A 23,653-nucleotide genomic window follows, 5' to 3' on the forward strand; every position below is an offset into this window, starting at 1 on the left:
GGCAAAAGAACATCCAGAGAGCTTCCCATATATCCCCAGGCTTAACTGACGAAAATAAATAAAGAATCAATAGAATATGTTTAAAAATCTGGGGGATTGGGAAGTTTATTTCTCATTCAGTTCTTGCATGATCCATTAACTTCTTTGGCAGAGATTTTCTAATTTGAAACATATATCTATTTAAGTATGGATAAGAAATGCACACAAATTAAAGTATGTAGACATTTTAGTATGGATCAAGTATCCAATTTAACCTGTCAGGGAATTCCCTATATGAATGTACGATTCCTGGAAACCATCTGACAGGAATATATATTATATATTTTGCATGCACAAATATTGTTAAAGGTTTCAGCCCATATCATTTTATATAATATTACTGGCTGTGCTCTTTGTTTGGATATTTATAATCTCTCCTTTTTGTAGTTCACTGGGGATGTGATTTCAGATAGGTCATCTGGGGTGCTATATTAAATATTCCTTATTTTATATTTATATTTTATATTAACAAGATATTATTCAGCTCCTCTGTAGGGGTCACGAGGGTGGTGACTTAAGATAGGTTTCATCTAGGTCCTCTAAAATATTCTTGTTTATTTTAAGATATTTATAAGCCCTTATTGTGTAGGTCACTTGGGTGGTGACTTTTGATAGTTCATCAGGGTCCTTTGTAAATCTGAATATCGTTTTGCTAATAAGTCCAGGTTTTGGGGGCTGATTCCTTATATGCATGCTATATATTTTTGTTACATACTTATTGCAAATAAATCATATATGTCTGTTGAACGTCTGACAAAGACGCAAATCATTGCTTCCAATTTCATTATTTTGTCTGGGGTTAATAAAGTTTTCAATCCCATCAATTGAAAACCAATTTAACCCCTGCAGAATTAATGCTGTGGTCCCCCGTTGGTAGGGCCCATTGTGTGAATTTGTGTACTGTTGCTAAGTCGCGTGGTACACAGGCGTTGTTTTGCATTCCGATCATTTCTTGTTTCGTCATTATTTTGTCAGATTCAACAAGACTAGGTTGTGTTTAAAAAATTTTCTTCCCACCCACCACTCCCTTTGCAATTTTTCATATTGAGAGTATGGTAGTGGTGGTGCGGAAAAATTTATAAAGAAAATTTAAAGTTTTTATGTTAAAGTTAAAGAAGCAATTCGAACGTAATTGATAGAGCAAAGATTCGGTCACGATATTCGTGATTTGATTATTGGTTTGGTGCAGTCGTCTAATTCCTTTTGAGAGCGGTAAATTGCTCAAATCATGAAACTCTTGATAGGTGCCTTCCTTTGCTTTATCAATCAAGAACTTCCTGCTGATACTTTAACTTCATCTTGTAAAATGTACAACTCGGCGGATTCTCTCTCCTTGGGTTAATAAAGCATATAGTTAAATGTTATCTCATATGTTATAGCTTTTCAAACAAAAAAATAAAAGAAAAGGACGAGATAGCTGTAGTTGATTAAAAATACACACATGTCTAACCATGTCATTTGAAGTGAGCAATGCTAAAGCATTAGCATCAATTTAAACAAATTTAAAATCCGCTGGCAGAGATTTTCTAATTTGAAACATATATCTATTTAAGTATGGATAAGAAATGCACACAAATTAAAGTATGTAGACATTTTAGTATGGATCAAGTATCCAATTTAACCTGTCAGGGAATTCCCTATATGAATGTACGATTCCTGGAAACCATCTGACAGGAATATATATTATATATTTTGCATGCACAAATATTGTTAAAGGTTTCAGCCCATATCATTTTATATAATATTACTGGCTGTGCTCTTTGTTTGGATATTTATAATCTCCCCTTTTTGTAGTTCACTGGGGATGTGATTTCAGATAGGTCATCTGGGGTGCTATATTAAATATTCCTTATTTTATATTTATATTTTATATTAACAAGATATTATTCAGCTCCCTCTGTAGGGGTCACGAGGGTGGTGACTTAAGATAGGTTTCATCTAGGTCCTCTAAAATATTCTTGTTTATTTTAAGATATTTATAAGCCCTTATTGTGTAGGTCACTTGGGTGGTGACTTTTGATAGTTCATCAGGGTCCTTTGTAAATCTAAATATCGTTTTGCTAATAAGTCCAGGTTTTGGGGGCTGATTCCTTATATGCATGCTATATATTTTTGTTACATACTTATTGCAAATAAATCATATATGTCTGTTGAACGTCTGACAAAGACGCAAATCATTGCTTCCAATTTCATTATTTTGTCTGGGGTTAAATATTTGGTACATAAACATTATGTAGCCAGAGGTATCCAGTGGTGTAAAAATCTCAACTTTTTTTGGGAAAAGTGGGGGGATGAGGCTGTGGATCACGAAATGCCCCTTTAAGATGAACACACCAATACCCGGATTATTTTCATGTTTTCATACCTTTATTTATCTTTGTGTCGATATGATGCATGGTGCTGTCTGTTTGGATTTCATTAAATTAAATTATGTACTTGACAAAAGCATTTCATACACCCAAATTGTTAATCCAAAAATGCAAACATGGAAGTAATATTCAATTCTATTAACCACAGTGATTTGCCAAAACGCGCAATTTTCCCGTGATACGCACTGTCACTTATGCTGAAGTGGATACGCGTACTGACATGTCTTGATTTAAGGGTAAAAAGTGATCTTATCTTTTTTCTGCATTGCCCTTTATTTCTTAAATTATGGCATATTATATTAAGTGATACGAAATTAACATGTTCAAAGTTTTTAGGGCACCATCGTGATTATGTGAAACTTGTCATTTTTAATTATGTGAAGGTACTAGTCATTGCGTACTTTATTATAACATATGTCAAGATTAATAATGTGAACAAACATAATGTAATCAAATCACACATCCGGTCATTGCATTACAGAGTTCAAATAAGTTCACAATGAAATGACATATTGTGGGTAAGACAAAAAGTCTTACATTAACCCCCATAAGACCTTCGAAGACCTTTTTTTAGAATATTCTTGTAGTTTAGGTCATTGTGGTTTTGCATATTAAACTAAATGCTATGGATATGGATGCAAGATTCCTTTTTGACAGATAATTATAGTTCAAGTGGCAGTGATAAACATAGCTTAAAGCCACAATGAACGCTTTGTTAAAATGAGTTTGGCCAATTTTGTTTTTCAAAACTGATTATTTGGCATATAAGACATGTCCCAACTACACCTCAGCCAAATTCGTTGTATTTGCAACAACAGAGTAAGTAGAATTAAAGTCATATTATGACTTTAAATCCCCCATGGAACACCACAGTTAAGTGGCTAAGATATTACGTGAGTTCTCTTTCATTTTTACCTCATTAGTGCGTATACCGTATTAAGACTTTAAGAGACAACAATTTAAGAGACCGTTTAAAGACAGTAAAGGAGAAGAGGACACACAACTATAATGAAACAAGTGCAGAGTTTAAGAAGGTAAATATATGGGCCCTTTAAACTTACATTAAGGAAATATACCTGAACATTTCTAGAACATATTTCATATAGTTTCTAGGGAGATCTCCTGAAAATGGTGCACTTTTGTGTTACTAAATATTTCCAATGATAGTCAATCCATCATACTAGTACATGTCCTGATGATAACGATACATCTCAAATAAAGTAACTAACCCCCTTAAATAATGACCATTATTCAAAAACGGGTGATTGTATTACAAATCTGTAAAATGCGTTGGAAGCAGAATTTATTTCTGCACATTTTGACCCTCATTTGTAGCAATTGACTAAATATTGACGTCATAGCGTACATTTAAATCAATGAAGCCCAAGATTTGAAAGTTGCAGTAAATTCTATTGATTTTGCATTCAGTGTAATGGAAGTTAATCTGTGTAATGAAATCTGAGTGTTTTTGTATTGTAAAAATTTGTATGTAAGTGCAACTTTCAAATCAAATCTCTACATTAAATCGACTGGTGTTTTATTGTTTTCCGGGCTATCGTATAATTAAATGAGGTGTCAAAATGCGCAGAAATAAATTCTGCTTCCAACGCATTTTACAGATTTGCAATACAACAGCCCCTTTTTGAATACCGGCCATTTGAGATGTTTATATCTGCTTACAGAAGCTAAATAATGATACTGTTTTTAACATGGTTGGTTTGAAGGAAAGCATGCTGTTTTCATTGTTTTTCATCCATTTTTAATGTAAAATGTTAGATAGCTAAGCATGTATCACAGTAAAAGGAAGGAAGGGATTATAAAATGTAAATTCGCATACACTCTTTTTGCTTTTGTTGCCTGACAAGTGTTCATTCATGTTCGTGATCATGACGCCGATAATTCAACAACACATGTTGCCAGGATTATGGATTATGTTGCGGAAACATTAATTCATTAATTGTATGTTCAATTATGTTTAATCTTTTGTAAAATATGTTGTGGTTTGGCATGAAAGGAGAAAATGAAGAGGTAGACTATCATTCTGGTTTCAAACTTTCTGCTCTTTGTCGCTGAGCGGCCCGGCATTTTAATGCTGCTTGCACAACTGGGCGGCAGGCAGCTGAATCCTGTTCTCATACGTCAGAATTGTCGCCACAGCGGCAAAGCGGCACGCGACAGGAAAGTATAAAACCAGCATTATGGCACAGTGTTTCATCTTTGTGTCAACACCTTTTCGTCAGTTAGTGTCTGTTTGAACTAGTGTCTCGTCGTGGGGCCTTGATTTGTCGCAGTTTTAACATTTAGAACTTTTAACCAATTGAATGCGTTTTATACATGAAAGGACATGTCGATATTCTGCATAAAGAACAAAAAAATAGAGAGAATGTTCAGATTTGAATCGGAACATTTTCTCTAAATTGGGTTACCAGTTGAAATCCATACATCCCTATAGAAGGCATGATCTTAATCTCTGGAAGATGTCTGGAAGATGTAAGTCGTGTCTTTCATAAGATGTATGAATTTCAACTGGAATATCACAATGTACTTATACGACACAGTTAAGTCAACATATCATTATACATTAAAGAAAAATGTCTCTGATTGGATGTTAACAAAACAAAACTGTCTTCAAAAAGACAGACGCAGATGAAGATCGTATTTCGTAATTTTGCATGATAAGTTGCTTGGAATGCTGGTGTGGAATAAGTTACCGGTGGAAATTGCTCGATGGTGATCAACGCCACCAAGTTTGAGACAATCCAACAATCTATGAAGTCACATTGGATTCAATGTGGTGTCATAATGTGCAGGTTTAGATAGTGCATCTATTAAAAAACCAAATTTACCCCAATATTGTTCAGTTTTGAAATTGTGATTATTTTTCCAAGTGTAAGGATACTTTATTGGCGCAGTATATATTAAGATGACCTTTGAGCTTTTGGAGTTTTACAAATCAAATCATAATTATGATTCTATATACCTACCTGTATAACTCATATAGTTTCTGAATGGTGTATCTACATATTCCTCATCCTCGAATCCACACGTAGCATAATTATCACAAGGCTGAGGATCTCGACATTTATAGTTCTCTGGTGTAGGGTTTGTGTCTGCAATCATATCACCCAGTTCTAACATAAATGAAAAATTAAAAGGACATTAATTTAGTGGAAGAATAATTAAACGAACTAACATATATAACGGATTTTGTCAACATGCATCAAGACAATTTTACGTTATCCAAATTATGAACCACTCACGTTTGCTTCATTACCTAAATCAATATATTATTGAAAAATAACACTTTGGTGTTTTGCAAAAGTTCATTCTACAAATCATATACTTTGAAAACTTGCTTAATTTATTATTTTTAATGATTTATGTACGTTTTACAAAAGTTTCAGCCCTCTTTACAACATAACTCAAGAACCACAGGACCTACAAAGTATATCTGTGATATTTGAATTCTTCTTACACACTCGCTATGAATTGAGCAATAAATTTTTTGCTAAAGCTCACTACCATTCGCAAGATGCTGTGAACGGTTTTTTGCTGCTTAGACCAACATACATCGTATACCCTTAAGTTGTGATTTGTCTTTGTCAGAGCATTGATTATCTCCTTTCTTCGTAACAGGCTTCTAAGATTCAGGACATTCGGGATCATTCATCTGTTTAATTATTTTACCCATTACCTAGCGATGCTTCCTTTTCCCAGCATTCATCACTGCAATCCATACCCGTGACTCCTTCGTGGACATGCCATAATCCAAGGTTATGTCCCAATTCGTGTATGATACTATCAGCGGATCCTGGCTCGTTACAACAGTCAGCATGTAGAACCGAACCTCCTAATAATGGCACATAGAGAATTACACACAGGAATGAACATTGGTGAAATGACGGTCCCAGCCAGGCTCGAAACCGTAATGGTTGGCAATATTTCTTGTAATGCGGGAATGGGTTAATAAAATGCTTTGTGTGGACTTCAAGTCATCCTGCTAGACTGAATGCGACATTTAAAGTTTGAATGGTATTTAAATGTTGCATTCTTTTAGATAACCTGGATCGAACTAGTTTTGTCGAATGGTCTAGTCGAATTCACCTCGATTTCTAATCAAACTAGCCAAATTTTACCAGAAATCGTGTCAATTTTAACTCAATTCGTGTTAAATTTGACACTAATCTTACTAGAAATCTAGTGAGATCTTATTTGACAAGTAACCTAGCTAGCTTTTAAGAGTGAAGAGCCCACAGCTATTTATTTATTTATTTATTTATTTATTTCATCATATTTACCCAGGGTAACCCGATGCTGTTCATACACGGGGCCCTGCATCATATAACAATTGCACAACAGAAATTTAAAATTACACAAAGTACAACAAAAGCTACAGGTAACTGAACTTTTCTAAGTCCCCCAAGACTTTTTAGAATAAATGTGAAAGTTTTTACAAAATTGAAAAAATTATAGCAATTCGGTCGATTCATAATACGATACGCCTCCAGCGTTTGCTGGGAGAGAGGTCAAAATACGCAGTGCATAATCATGATAATGGGAACATGACGACTTTCAAAGCCCGCGTAATACGAATACAACACAGCAACATAATGTCATTGTGTGTTTAAATGTCAATGTAATGATGTTACACGTGAACGCTCAGTAAAACAGTAATTTACAATTATCAGCTGATTATAGTAGATTCATTTTCTATCTATTAATCACACGGAATCCTTCGTTGAGCTGTTTTCAACATTATTATTTTCACACTCCCTTGAAAAGTCTATGGTGGCTAGAACTGCGATGTCGACCCTGAAGGTCAAAAATTGGACTGTCAAGAGCAACCGCTGACGGTGTCGTAATCGCCAGAATTTTCGGTAGCACTGTTTTACACAACTGGTCCAATTTACAGATGCACTGTTTTTTTGTTGTTTTTTTTGTTGTTGCTTTTTTTTCAACGTTCAAATATAAAATATGTTCAATGTTACACGTGGTTGCGTTCGGTCACATTGACCCATTGTACGATTTTTAAAATTACGTATCAAACCTCAAAAAGTCTTTGGGTGGAACCTAAAACTTGTGACCCTTAAATGAATCACTAGGAATGCGAAGAAGGAAGATAGCCCATGTACTTCACCTACCTAGAACACCAAGTGCTTCTGTTTCCCAAGGCAATGTGGCGAATCCTTCAACCATGGGATCATCAAACTTAACGAAGAACACCGTTAGATGCGTATCTGATTCCGAGTTGACTGTATGCTTCAATTCTTCTACTGACATGTAAGATCTGTAATAGAAATCCATTATGGGGAAAGTGCTTCATTTAATCATATTCATATACGCTGGCGAAGTTACGTAATAATCGGATTAACTGCCATAGCAATAGGTGAAAACAATTTTTGAATATACCGCGCTGCACTGATACGTTCACGCGGTACCGCTTCATTGAACCATATCATGCTGATTACTTGCACCTGTAAGCTTAGTATCTTTGAAAAGACCAGTATTCAGTATCGAAGTTACGTAATGTTACTATGTCAACGGGATCACGCGCTAGAGTAATGAACCACGATCGAAATGATCACCACATAAAGTATATGGCACTCGAAGGCATACCAAAGTAGCGTGATCCGGTAACCAAGAGAATTACGTAACCACTTCGATGCTGAATTGTATTCAATCTATGATTGCAGACATACACAGGTGATGAGTGTAACCTGCTTGTAGTGCAGCGCGATATGTTCAACATTGTTTTCACTTATTGCTATGGTAATTAATGCGATACATTCTCGTGACATCTTGCCAGAAGCATCGCGAATTATTAATTCAAGTCCTATACTTTGTATACTTTCTTTAACACGCAAAATTTAGAGCAGACAGGTCAACTAATTGCACTCTTAACATGGGTCTACTTTTCGGCGTAGTGGTAAAAGCCTAACATTTCCCGCCTATTACGAGCTGACCAAACTATAGTAATACATTCATTTGTGAGTAAATAATTTTGGGTTTTTTCTTTCTTTATTTGTTTGTTTGTCTGTTTTCGTTTAAACCTGACCAATTACTCAGAGGTCCCATGCATACTTGGTCATTGACTCACTGTATATTACCTGTAAGCCGAATTGGGATCGAAACAGGTCACGTTGGTATCTGTAATAAACGGATCACAGCAGTCTCCATCGTCCCAATCATGATAAGCTTTATTACACTCCATATCACAGCGCCCGTTATCCCGACCACTGCAATCCGTTTCAACTTCGCAATCTCCTCCATCATTACCGGTCACTTCGTGTAGGCATTCTTCGTTACATCTGCTATTACCAATGTCGGACACGTGACAACTATGAAGAACTATCCTCCGACGCAAGGAGCTATTACGTACTACCATCTCTGACAACTCCCAAGTGATGTTATGGGGTGCAAATGCGTCGTTTATTTCGTGATGTTGACGCAATATGTTTTCGTGCGTTACCGTAGGCATGGATCCGTCATCGTTCGCGATAGTTACAAATCGGTAACGCAGAATTTTACTTTTTCGTAATGTCTCTCGCGTCATGTAGCTTTGCATCACTGTCGGGTTATCGCATATTGTGACGCCACAGGGTGGAATATGTAATGATAAATCATGCATTTCATCTGGAATATCGGAGGTAACTATCACAGGACTCGTGTCTCCTATATCCTCCCACTCACGAGCTCTTTCGTCATCACTCATAAAATCAAAATCCTCAAGAATGATATTATTCGGATGTCCTGAATTTCGAACTCTGTAACTGGTCATACTACTTTTAATATCAGCATGGCTTCGTGATTCGGACCAAATTATTAATTCATCTATTGCTCCTCTATATGCCGCGTCGCGTAAAAGACTCCCTCCAAGAACTAACTGCTTGCACTGTTGTGTTACTGCATTGAAAATAGGGCCACCTTGTCCTGAACTCGACGCCACCATCGCTCCATTGACGTAAAGCTTCATCCGCCGTCCATTGTAGGTCCCCGCCAGATGGACCCATGTATTTGGTTGGTATCCGCGATGTGACGTTATCAAGGTTGCTTGACGAGATCGGTCGGTGTGAAGGGAGAAAAAGAAGCGAGCATCACTATTGGGGTTGTTGTCAGGTCCTTTGATGCCAAGAGACCAGCCGATTTCTCGATCTTGTGAATGACAGGTGTCTGTAAAACCTGCAAAAATAACAACAACAAAGAACCGAAATAATGAATTAATAAATTAAAATATGTCAAAATTGTTGCAAAACAATATTTGGTTATGCTCTCTCACCAACATTAATTTCTGTGGAAGGATTCGAGGTTATTACTCTTCCGTAAGTGACAAAAATCTGAAGTTTTGGTCCGACTATTAATGCATGAAACAGTGACAATAAGGAAATTGTTATTGGGATTGCAGATTTCTAGTGGGATAATCTTATCCCACGATACTGCACTGATCAACCTGTAACTGTACTCTAAAGCAAAATGCCTAAAGGATTCATATTTTGTCATATAAATAAACTGTTAATGAGTCTTAATGTTAGCAACAAAAAACAAAAGGTTCTACGATTCTCCAAATATTCTAACCTGACGAACCTTTCATGGTAATCACCCCCGAATCATCCGTTCTGGTCACGCAGTCTGAACCTTGAGGTGTCTTAGATACGTTTTTTATAATGTTAGTTCATTTTCATGTCTTTTTTGTATTTATCTTTATAGCGTTTTGAATCCCGGGTAATGTAATGTAAAGTAAAGTAATGTAATGTAATGTAATGTAATGTAATGTAATGTAATGTAATGTAATGTAATGTAATGTAATGTAATGTAATGTAATGTAATGTAATGTAATGTAATGTAATGTAATGTAATGTAGTGTAATGGCAATGCAATACAGTACAATGCAATGCAATGCAATGCAATGCAATGCAATGCAATGCAATGTAATGTAATGACGTAATGTAATCAAAAGGGTCCTCACATTTTCAAGGTCAGGACCCACAATGGGAGGGTAACTCATATGTTTTGTTAACTCCCGACCAAGACAGTTTTAACTTTCGGTGAAGCGTAAATGTACATTGTAAAATATACGATTTACTCTTAGATGCTCGAAATTGTGGTGTCACGGTGTGATATCAACGGGTTTTTCGATTAAAATATTGATTAATTTTTACATCAAGCCACAAAACTCAATGCCAAAACCTGACCAATGTCATTATTCTAATCAATGTATTCATGTTATGCTTTATGTTCATTCATACTGTAATAAAGAATTAAAATACAACCACGTGCTTTTTGAAGGTCAAACTTACAACTTTATACTTGATATTAATTCATATTATTGCAGCCTTTTGCATTTTATCGAAATCTAACTGGATGTCAGGAGCTGCATGGCATGGTAATGATAATAAAATTAATAATGTATTATAAAGCGCCGCTTTGCTAAAACAACCAATGTACAATAATATAAACATATTAAACATCTCAAAAAAGTAATTATCCCCCTTTAAATAATGGCATTATTCAAAACCGGGCTATTGTATTACATATCTGTAAAATGCGTTGGAAGCAGAATTTATGACACCTCATTTGATACGATAGCCCAGAAAACAATAAACATCGGTCAATTTAATGTAGTGAGGTACAGATTTGACAGTTGCACTTACAACAATACAAAAACACTCAGGTATCATTACGCAGATTTCCAATAGAATATACTGCGACTTTCAAATATTGGGTTACATTGATTAAACGTACGCTGTGATATCAATATTTAGTTAATTGCTACAAATGAGGTGTCAAAATGTGCAGACATAAATTCTGCTTCCAACGCATTTTACAGATGTGTAATACAATAATGAATAGTGGCCATTATTTGGGTAATTACCTTTTTTTTAGATGTTTAATGCAAAAAAATGGTTAATCAGTGTTGTATTGTTCATATTATGCATCGAGCCAATTAAAGACATTTCGGAACAAATGTGTTTTCTAGTTTGTTTTGTACCGGTTTTGTACCTATACATAGGTTCTCTGCAGAGCGAACTGAAAATGGCAGATTGTTCCAAGTTTTTGCAGCAGAAACATGAAATGATCTGCTGCCCACTGGATTCTGGTATTGTTTCTTGAAGAAGTCCTTTTGTAGCTGAACGTAGCTGGTGAACATGCTGAATACAATTACTACAAGTTTAGCTAATACTGGATTTGATATAATTTACAAGATCTTACAAACAAGGCTACTTTAAATGTAATTCTTTGTTCAACTGCATGGTAGCCCCGAGCTATAGCCAATGCAGGTCATGTAAAACAGGTGTAGTAATGTGCTGATGTAGGTGTAGTAATGTGCTGATGTGGTTTTGTATGGTTACAAGTCAATGTTTTCAATTCTCTGTAGTATGTGCAGTTGAGTCTTTGTGATATGCCACACAACAGAATTGCCGCGTAGCAATAGTAATCAAGGCCATGGCTATGTATAATGTAACCAAATGATAATGTGTAGATTGCGAAAGCACTGGGTCTAATGACAGAGCCTTGGGGAACACCGTAGACAAGACGGACGTCTTCAGACCATGCATTATTAATGCACACAAGCTGATGTCTGTCATGCAGATATGATCTGAACCATTTTTACGCAACGCTATCAATTCCAATTTGGCTTTTCATTCGATGGATCCACCGATCCACTCGTGGTCCACAGTATATGCTGATAAATCTAACAGCACTAGCATGCACAGATTTCCCCCTAAAACTGGTTAGCGGCGACTTGTGTATCCCACCCACCCTGTGTTCTAACCCATTGTGTTTTTTCATTGTTAAGTTTTAAAAGGGTAATCTATTTTTACTGACTGGTCTGATCAATTTTGTTTCGGGATCAACCTCCTTTTCCTCTTCTCTGACCTACACACAGAATGCTATGGACCTACGTTAAATAATATGCATTGTCTAATAATAGTAGATCAATCAATGGGTGAAAATTATGAATATTTTTTTATCTCGAAAAGTCCATGTCTGTATAAAATATGAATAGGTGATAGGTTATCATGGTTATAAAAGTGAAGTTTCACCTCCTCTGTGAAGAAACTTGGTGGCAATTGGATACTTTGATACGTATGTATAGTACGTTTAATGGACCCTTGGACTATGTTTGCCGGAAGAGAGGTAGAAGGTTAGATTTGAGGTGTATGTGCTTGGTTAGAATGTTAAATGAAAGTTTATACTTGGCCTAGCACCTACGGACATGTGCAGACGTGTGACGATGTTAACCTTGCGTGCATGCTTCATACCTAATTCGTTTATTTACACACGCCACACGAGAAGCATATTCGAAAGGCTAGCTTCGGGCGACGTCGCAATAGATGCTGGTAGATGCAAGTATGAATACAACATCATCCAAGTGTATAATCTCTTATAATCTTTAGGTCCGAGAAGTACTAAAGTTTGTTAATGATGTTCTATATACGTCAGTGGAGAATTATGCTATGCCACCGCATTCGCAGTAGCCTAGACATAATACAATGTCATTAAACACTCGGACAAGTATCCAGAATCAAAGGTCTTTTGACAGCAACGGTTGGGTACACGTTCTCTAAACGCTGGATAAAGAGACATTTTTGCACTACAGACCTTTAGTTCAGGCCACGCACACAGAATATATTGTTTACTCCCCAGCAAGCATTACAGATATTTCTTTCGCCGCAAGTGCGCGTTTTTATTCATGAGACGTAAAACAATGCACTGGCCACAGACCAATGAATCTCAGTGTTGTACTCAGAGTATCATAATGAATGGGTTTGAGCCGCGAGTATACCTCCTGGTTTCCATCTTTTCTTTTTTTAGATCTTTGCTCCTTATCCTGCGTGGAGTGGGGATGTTTTGTTTTCGCTCACTTTTTTTGGCCGATAATGGTCTTTCTCAGGGACTGTCTTTTGGAATTTGCAGGAGAGCATTAAATAGCTTTTCTCGAGGCTTCAAGGAGAGCTGTTTAAAGCATTTAAAATAGAATGTAAGGATAGAATGGTCAACTAAAGTTAAAATCACTCTCCTATATCAGATTTAAGGAGAGCAGTAGAGAGCGATTGCTCCTGCTCTCCTTAAAAGGCAGTCCCTGCTTTCTGTCCTGATATCTCCGTTTGCTGCTTAATGTTCACATATTATGAGGTGTCATGTCTTATGTAACAAAAGATACAACAGTACTCCGGATTTGTTATTATTGAACGACTTACGAACAATGTCAGCTTATAAAACTAGATACCAATATATAGGGGTTATTGCATGCTAAACTAAACATAAACAAAAACATTGATGACACAAATGTTATGCTATGTTATTATTATTGACAAGTTGTAACCAGATAGCTGTGACAATACACTCATGACAACATTACATTAATTATTCATTCACATCCATAACTGATATTAGCAGTTGTGATGACCATTGACAGTTTGACAGTTGATTTTATAACATAATCCTTGTTTGTAAACATTAACTTGTAGTGTCCGGTTTATGATCTACCTACCTAAAGAACGCATTTATTGAAATTCAGTAATACATCTCGCGTGTTTGGAAAAGCAAGAAAATGCTCTGATGCGCACCCAACGATTTATTCTTATCATACTTTTAATTTTAGTCTCATACGTTTCATACTACCCCATACTGCAGAAAACAGAATCTCGTATTTTGTTTTTAAAATGGTAAATTAAACAAAGTAAATATGACGAATAAATAACAAAATTCTGTCAACTCAATGGGCCCTTAATAATGTATTATTTATTCAAGATAGCCACAACAATCTTGTTTAATAAACTAGAAATAACATTGCTTTTATATTCAAACTGACCATTCAGTTATTTTGGTCAGGTATGCGCCATGCCCTGGTCACTTGTCAAATGGAGTGACCAGTAGTTTATCTACGCCACAGCAAAATGGTATACTGGTGCTGTTATTTATTTTCTCCATTTTAAACATGTTAAATAAGTAGAAAATATATATCTATTTTGAAGCGCGGAAAGTTAATTATGCGGATTATAAATTCAAAATTTAAAATTGACTACAGCTATAGTGTTAAAGTATTATTGTAATTATCATTTAATAATGAAAAATGCATTACATAATTAAATGTATGTATATCAATAAGTACCAATAATAATGTTCCTATTGGGAAGGCGGGTATGGGATGTACAGCAGATTTGGGGTGCATTTTCAGGCTCTTTGGCACAACTCTGGGTCGCCATGGGTGTTTTTTCAACATTATTTTCTCCAAAATCTGGAAAAAGTGAAGATCATTAGGCGGAGGCACCGTATTTAACGTTAACTTTGGATGTTCATTTATTACCTGGGTGAAAATAAAGAAAATAATTGAACATCCAAAGCTAACGCTAAATACGGCGCCTCCGCCTAATGTTCTTCGTTCTTTTTTCAGCAGGAACATCACGTTTCGCACGCGTGGTATAAACTCACGCGCTCTTTTTAAAAATATTATATAGGTGTAATACTTTCAGTATTTATGTTGTCTCAATGCCAAACAGTTCTGAAGGTCGGTGGATGGTCATAAAGCGTTAGCGCGTAAACTGAGTCCTATGTGTTATCAGGTCACGGCCAATTATTGTGTCTCTTTAGTCACCTAAATCGATTCGTCTAGCCATGGACAGATAGACTTCAATGTCCACATCGACCTTTCAATGGTTGGCCATACTAATTGAAATAATGCAAATGCCTGACAAAATGTAAATGACGAAGCATCTACACAAACTTCTTACTCAAGCACCTGTGTAAATCACTTTGATCAAAAGTCGTCATTCTAAAGTATAACGGTGCCGCACTTAAAAAAATGATACGATAATTACAATAATTTACCATGAATTACGCTTATCATTATCCAAGTTGTTGCAAATGATAATGTCGTACACCTTGTTGCTTATGACAAAAGTTTGGCAACGAAAGCGCATTTTTGAAAACACCACCTACACCCGCACCTAACGAATGTTATAGATTAACATTATTTAAAAATAGGGAAAATTGTGTAATTATGAATTATTTCAGGGTTATTGTACTTTTTACTTGACATCACTGAACAGCAGCTTTTTAGTTCTTAGTTACTGCTTTGGATGAATGAATGTGCCATGAACATCCAGGCACCTGCTAAAATATGGATTGAAATCAATAATAGGTTGACGAACTCAACAGATTGGCCTCATACGTAATCATGAGGATGATGATGATGATGATAATAACACTAATAATAATAATAATAATAATAATAATAATAATAATAATAATAATAATAATAATAATAATAATAATAATAATAATAACAACACTAACACTAATAATAATAATAATAATATATTAATAGGAATGTCATCGTTAAGCAGTTTTAACACATTGCGGCATATAATTATTAAGTATGTGGTTAGCAGCATGATCCACAGATAACGTATTAATATAAGAATGAGTTCATCGATTACTACTGAAACATTAAATGGATAAGGGACGCACCATTTGATACTCAGGGGGGGGGGTAGGAAGTTAGGGTCGGGGGAAGAAATTTTTTTTCGCCGCCGAAGGCGGCGAAGTTTTTTTTTTTTCACCACCGAAGGCGGCAAGTTTTTTTTAAAAAAAATTCATGCATTATACACAGTTAGGTGGGGAAAGGTTTTTTTTTTTTTTTAGTGTTGGTGGGGAAAGTTTTTTTTTTTTGCTCTTGTAGTGGGGGTAGTTTTTTTTTTTTTCAAAAACTTCTTCTCCACCCTGAGAAGTCTAATGGTGCGTCCCTAAGAGAACATCCTTGTGGTAAACCACTGCTATGTAGGGCTCATGAACACGACCGCATAGGGTGATTGACAACGCGGATTATGACTGTGAGAAAGACAATGACAATATTGAAGATGAACGATGGCGGTGACGACGAGGATGATCAAGTCAGAGATCATTTGAAGCCATGGGACATGAGACATAATAATAGAACCATATCATTCCTCTTGTATGTCAGCTTTATTGTCTCAACACCGCGATATCATGCTCCCCTCCGGCCAGCCCGTCTTAAGGGGGTACTACACCCCTCGATAAATTTGTGTCTATTTTTGCATTTTTCTCAAAAACTAAAAACACACTGGTAAAAAAAGTTATGTATATTATAGGGGCAAGGAATCCAATTACTACACTGGAATTTCAGTGTCCCATGACAAGCGGTTTGTTATTTATGATAAGAAATAAGGTACCGCTCGGATGTACCTCATTTCCTGTCATATACTGAACCACTTGTCTTGAGTCACTGAAATTTCAGTGTAGTAATTGGATTCCTTGCCCCAATAATATACATAACTTTTGTTACCAGTGTGTTATTATTTTTTGAGAAAATGCAAAAATAGTCACAAATTTACCACAGGGTGTAGTACCCCTTAACAAGTTTTTAACTGTTTGATAACATGGATTACTTGGATGAGCAAGAAATCAAACTCCTCTATTCATACGTAAATATTTGAGATCAAATCGTCCATGATAAATCGAATGAATTCACACCAAAGTATTTTTCAAATGTAATTTCATTGATGTTTTTCCTAATCCTGCAATGATATCATTTACACAATTATTGAATTCAATTGATCTATTAGTGATTATTGATTAATTACATTCCATATCGCATGGATAATAAAGCAATAAATTGTGTCAAACTATATAGGTAAGCGAGCAGCATGAGGAACATAAAAATCAAAATAATATATAAATCAATCTGGAAGTTAATCATGTTAATGTGCAGTTGGCTTCTAATCCATCGTTCTCGCGATTCCTTCTGTTTCTGGACGTTCTACCATGATTGCAAAGTTTTGGACCAATTTGTGTATTGAATATGATTGAAGGTACTACAATGCAGGAAAAAAATAGTTGGCACACTTGCACTAAACAATGGAAATGTGTGCCCTATCAAAATTGGAGAGGCTAGTGAAACATGCATGCAATATAATAAAGTGAAGTACAGACTCCCCCTATATGTCACCCTTCCCCACTCTTCAATGTTGGAGGGTCTCACGGACCTGTTGACAACATGGCTTGGTCCAATTGAATTGGGGGAGCGGGGGAAGAGATATACCAAAAGATAGGCAAAGTATGCAAACCTTTTTTCCTGAATTGTCTGAGTCAAATCTTAAATATTGCATCTGTTTTCCGTTTTTACTCAATAACTCTGGAACGGAATGCTGTATTAACTTCACATTTCACACAAAAACATGTAAAAGATAGGACTTTACGATAAGTAAAAAAAAATAGAAAAATGTATTTGTTTATTTAGGGAGTGGTCATTAAAAACATCGCTAAATGCCTGGTTTTGCGTCATTGCTTGGGTCTGAAATTACGTGAGAACTTTTTGGCAAAAAAGAAAGAATGATTTTTAAATGCAGTATTACATCGAATTGCTTAAGTAAAAAGAACTGAATGAGCAATTTACAACCAGCTATTATTACTTCAAATTAATGTAATTGCACTCGTATCATAGATAGGGCAATGTTACGTATGTCTATATAAAAACATCATCAATGCGGCAATTATGTGATATTTGTACAGTGCCGTAAAATAAAGGTAGAAATATAGAGGAAAAAAAGACGAGCATTGGCAAAGATTAATAGAATGACAAATATAATATGATGAAGGATATTGTAAAATGATAATAATAAAGAAAAGAAAAAGAAATATAAATATATTCAAGGGCTCGAACCCGGGCACCTGCGCCTGTGTCAGATGCCCTAACCATTGCGCCACAGAGCTCTGTATCTTCAACTATAATATAATGCTATTCAAGATGCATGTATATTATATTTATAAATATATACGCTCTACAGACGATATACAGTCCAAAAATCACATTTTTACGGCATTTGTTTGATTAACTGTATATTTATCATATGTGACCGTACACCGCGAATGAGCCGTAAATTCCTCCCCGGTCAATTTTGTTTTATTTCGTGTTTAGAAAATATACATCATAAGCTTTAAAATGGTATATCATTTGACTTCAAACGATATCCAGAAGCGGGGCTATGATTTGTTAAACTTTGCTCCTTCAACAAAATGGTAGCTTTTTTCGTTTCTCCTTGTGTCTCTTTTTCCACATTGCTGGCAATAAATATCAAACAGTCATAATTGGCGGTCATTTCAAATCATCTCCAAGTCAACGAGGTTTAAGAAAGTTCTCTCATTGTTAATTGTTGGTTATACATACTTGTACAAAATGCAATGCCTGGTAACCCATCACCACTTGAACAGGATTTAGAGAAGGGAAACAAAGACCAGAGCTATTAAAAATTCTATAGCCATCTAAGGTAGAAGCTTATTATCCACTTCAACAATAGGATTATTGATTGATGTTTGACTATCAAAATGAGATAGATGTCGCGCAAGCTTGCGTTACCGATGAATACGACCTTCATACAGATTTTACACTATAACTCAGAATACAATTTAGGGAATTTACGGCTCATTCGTGCTGTACGGTCACATATAGCAGGTGTTGGCTGACATTGTGCTCCACATTTAGTTTAGTTTTTGTCCGGGATAAATGACTGAACAAAATCGAACGGTATACACGTCTTTGAAGAGTAAAGAATTTTAATATAATATTACTTTCTTTTCTTTTACAGACGTGTATATCGTTCGTTTTTTGTCCTGAAGTCATTTATCCCGGCCAAAAACTGAACTAAATGTGGAGCACAATGTCAGCCAACACCTGCTATATGATAAATATACAGTTAATGAAACAAATGCCGTAAAAGTGTGATTTTTGACTGTATATCGTCTGTTGAGCGTATATTTATATACATGCATCTTGAATAGCATTGTATCATAGTTTAATATTATTAATATAAATGTCATATATTGATGATATGAATACAAGCATTACTCCCTGAAAATTTGGTGGCCACACCTATTATGGTTTTTATTTTATAAGCCAAAATATGAATTTAGATGCATATTTTTGGACGAATTATCATAGCTTTAAACTACGAAAATTATCGGCAATCATATAATATTCTTTTGACTTATCCTTTATTTCACAATAGTTTTTATTAATATAGATTTTGTATATTGATATGAATGTGAGGAATATTCCCCGAAAATTTGGTGGCCATACCTTTTATGGTTTTTATTGTATAAGCCAAAATATGAAATTAGATGGATATTTTTGGAATTGATTCAGACAATCCAGGAACAAAATAGTTGGCACACTTGCACTAAACAATGTAAATGCGTGCCCTATAAAAATTGGAGAGGCGAGTGAAACATGCATGCAATATGTGAAGTACAGACTCTAGTGCTATATGTCTTCCTTCCCCACTCCCCATCTTTCAATGTTGGAGGGTCTCACGGACCTGATGACAACATGGCTTGGTCCAACATTGAATTGGGGGAGCGGGGGAAGAGATATACCAAAAGACAGGCAAAGTGTGCCAACCTTTTTTTTCTGGATTGTAGGTACGCCGTCCATGTACCGGTATAGTACTGCAGATTAATCAATTATGATGACACAATCATGACAATTGAGTTCATAGTTCAATTAAGTAGAAACGGGTTTTTTTTTTTTTCAGATCCAAACACTGGTATTCTCACCAAAGTGATCAAAATCCCTGATAAAATGAAGTATTTCTGAGTGAGTAGGTGCCTACTAGCAGTGCCGCCGACAAGGTGGGTTAAGGGGGTGCGTTACCCCCGGGCCCGGGGTTCTAGTGGACCCGTAAAAATAAAGAAAACATACCTTAATGGGCCCATAATAGCAAAGAAAAATACCTCAGGGGTGCGGGTGTTCATTTTACCCCCGGGCCCGTGATGGCTCTCGGCGGCACTGCCTAGTGTTTGGATCTGAAAAAGATCTGGAAAAAAGAACCTTTCGCATACTTAAAATGATGAATCAATTTACACGGAGGAACTGATGGAAGCATGTTTACTTTGAATTAAAATATGAAACTTTTAAGCGCATTTGGCAGCTGCATTATGTATTAAAATACCAGACTTATTGAACTGAACTTGAACTAACGTGACAATCGTTCAACCACACTAATGTTTGAGAATATGTATGTCAAACAAAGTCGAACTCGGAACGTCTTTATCAAGGAAGGGAACTCTTACCTCTCCCCCTTCTGCTGGTGAATTACCGTTAATTTTGGTCTAAACCCAGGTTTGTACAGTGAAGGTATAGGTGTGTTAATTTATAAACACTAAAACACGTAAACAATATGAAGATGTTTATGTTTTTAACACAAGATGGCAGTGTCGTAGCCAAGGGGAGACAGTCCTCGTAAGCAGCCTCCCTCACATTTGGCCGCCCTGATATTTAAGATTTCAGGCCTTTCTTATACTTGTTTTTACCATTTTCGACAACATTTTCCCCTTGCCTTACCCCTTCTCTAAAAATAAAAAAAAGCCCTGGCTTCGCCACTGCCACTATGGTCTAAACCAAATTAGTCTGATCACATGCATATTCTGTCGTATTATCTGAAGACCCCTGAAGTTGTGTTTTTTGTTTTCGCGAATTGGAAAATATGAAGAGGTGGTGGAATTTGATAATGTGATCAAACTGACAATTTTTGTAATTTCTGTGGTTTAAATGTTTTAAAAAGTTTTATTTATTCCCTATGGACTGGTAGATACGTACCTGATATCTGAATTAGCTTGAATTGTGATGTATATACCCATAGCAACAAACCCTGTTCATGGAATCACTTCTTATTTTGCCATTATATTTTAATTTTAAAGATTAACCTAATGATCCATAGGATATATATTTCGCCATATACATGCTTTTGGACAAACACGTAAACATGTTAAGAAGATCGTTTTGATAATTTAGTTTAATTTTAGATATATCACATGGGCAAATAATTGAAGCTACAGACGCTTAAGCGTTAATGCAGCTCATACACGTTCAATTTTATTGGGCAATACCCAAGACCCTACAATGCTGGCCATAAGTGTTGGGACGGTTTGATAGGGTAATGTAAATAAGCCCCCCACTCCCCCGATCAATGTTGAATTCGACTTTTTTGGTCACACGAGCCTTGTGGCACCCAACATTGATTGGTGGGGAAGGGAGGGTTGGGTGTTAGGAAAGTGTTTAGGCTTGACACCAAAGAAACCTCCACTTTATCACGTTAATAATAACGGAAATAAGGTCATACTATAGTGTACGTTTTCCATAAGTGTCCCAACACATTTTGGCCATGGTTGTATTTGAAAAGTTGAAAAAAATCATCTAATTTCAGTTTTTTGCTTATAACTCAAAAAAGTAAATATGATATTGACACCAAATTTGGAGCAGTTAGAGATCTTATCATGTGGCTTTACCAAAAAATTTTGGATGGCTACATTTGACATTTAGGACTGGTCACTTAAAATGTCTTAAAACGATATTTTGGCCCTGTCTAAGTTCACTATTCGTCACTTTAACTGTCAAAAACTTGGGTTTTAAAATGGAAAATTATTGTTTCCACCAATTAAAATGTTACATTACAGCTATAGAAGAAAATAAAAGTTATCACAACATCTCGTGATCAAAAAACAAATAAAGGAATCGAACCCATGCACACTTGTTTTCCCAATTTACCGCAGTCTACCACAAATGAAGCAACAAATACAGAAAAAAAGAAGGACGGACATTGGCAAAAAATTAATAGAACGACGAATATAATATGATGAAGGATATTGTAAAATAATAACAAAAAAGAAAAGAAAAGATATATAACTAAATTCAGGGCTCGAACCCGTGTCCACTGTGCCTGTGGCAGATGCCATATCCATTGCACCACAGAGCTGTATTACTTTAACAGGCTTAAACTGTAATATAATGCTATACAAGATGCATGTATATAAATATACGCTCTACGGACGATAAACAGTCAAACAAATCGCACTTTTACGGCATTTGTTTCATTAACTGAATATTTATCATATAGCAGGTGTTGGCTGACATTTGTGCTCCACATATATTTCAGTTTTGGGCCGGGGTAAAATGATTTTGGGACAAAAACGAACGATATACGTTTGTAAAAAGAAAAAGAAAGTAATATTATATTAAAATTCTTTACTCTTTAAAGACGTGTATACCGTCCGATTTTGTCCCGTAGTCATTTATCCCGGACAAAAACTGAACTAAATGTGGAGCACAATGTCAGCCAACACCTGCTATATGATAAATATTCAGTTAATGAAACAAATGCCGTAAAAATGTATTTTTTGGACTGTATATCGTGTGTAGAGCGTATATTTATATACATGCATGTTGAATAGCATTATATTATAGTTTAAGTCTGTTGAAGTTACACAGCTCTGTGGCGCAATGGATACGGCATCTGCCACAGGCGCAGTGGACACGGGTTCGAGCCCCTGAATTTATTTAGATTTCTTTTTCTTTTCTTTTTTGTTATTATTTTACAATATCCTTCATCATATTATATTCGTCGTTCTATTAATTTTGCCAATGTCCGTCCTTCTTTTTTCTGTATGTCTACCTATATTTTACTTTCTATACTTACTATAAGTTTCTTTGAAAGCGCTTTAATAAATTTCAGTCATAAAATGTAATTTAAGCCTACTCCTGCCGACTATGATTATATTTACACGATATACTCGTTGCAAATACCACATACGTTTTTGATGCAAACGATGAAAATGATTAAAGTTTGTTGTTGTTTTTTCTAAAAATTAGCTTTTTTTTTAAATTTTAAGTATTTTTTTCCCACAATCACTCTTTTAAAAGACTTCAATCAATTCCTGTCAACAAATATCATGTATTTCTGGCGATTAAATCACTACTCTTTCAAAATAAAACGTCATTTTACGCAAAATACGTAGTTGGCATAGGCTAATAATGTTCAGAACGCACTGTAAAATACATGATATTGCGTATAAAACGTGACCGTATCCCTAAATCACATGAGGAAAATGCAATAATTTTTATATAAGTGAAAAGATAAATAGTTTCTCCGTTTTCATGTAAAATTTGATGAAAATCCAAGCTATGGTTGAGGAGATATGGGCCAAAACACACATTTTAAAATTAGATTTTTGTACCTTAGAGACAATGCTGGCCATAAGTGTTGGGACGGTTTGATAGGGTAATGTAAATAAGCCCCCACTCCCCGATCAATGTTGAATTCGACTTTTTTGGTCACACGAGCCTTGTGGCACCCAACATTGATTGGTGGGGAAGGGGAGGGTTGGGGTGTTAGGAAAGTGTTTAGGCTTGACACCAAAGAAACCTCCACTTTATCACGTTAATAATAACG

General features: G+C 35.6%; 1 protein-coding gene across 1 annotated transcript in view; it reads right to left on the minus strand.

The window, feature by feature from the left end:
* The window catches only part of LOC140137895 (pappalysin-1-like), a 47,818-nt gene that overhangs the window by 18,165 nt on the left and 6,000 nt on the right, over positions 1 to 23,653 (minus strand). The window contains exons 2-5 of the mRNA XM_072159699.1: positions 8,516 to 9,587; positions 7,550 to 7,695; positions 6,103 to 6,258; positions 5,393 to 5,539 (exon numbers count right to left, since the gene is read on the minus strand). Coding sequence (XP_072015800.1) covers positions 5,393 to 5,539; positions 6,103 to 6,258; positions 7,550 to 7,695; positions 8,516 to 9,587 — 1,521 coding nt within the window. The remainder of the gene's footprint in view (positions 1 to 5,392; positions 5,540 to 6,102; positions 6,259 to 7,549; positions 7,696 to 8,515; positions 9,588 to 23,653) is intronic.

This window comes from Amphiura filiformis, chromosome 17, assembly GCF_039555335.1.
Source record: "Amphiura filiformis chromosome 17, Afil_fr2py, whole genome shotgun sequence".
NCBI lineage: Eukaryota > Metazoa > Echinodermata > Ophiuroidea > Amphilepidida > Amphiuridae > Amphiura > Amphiura filiformis.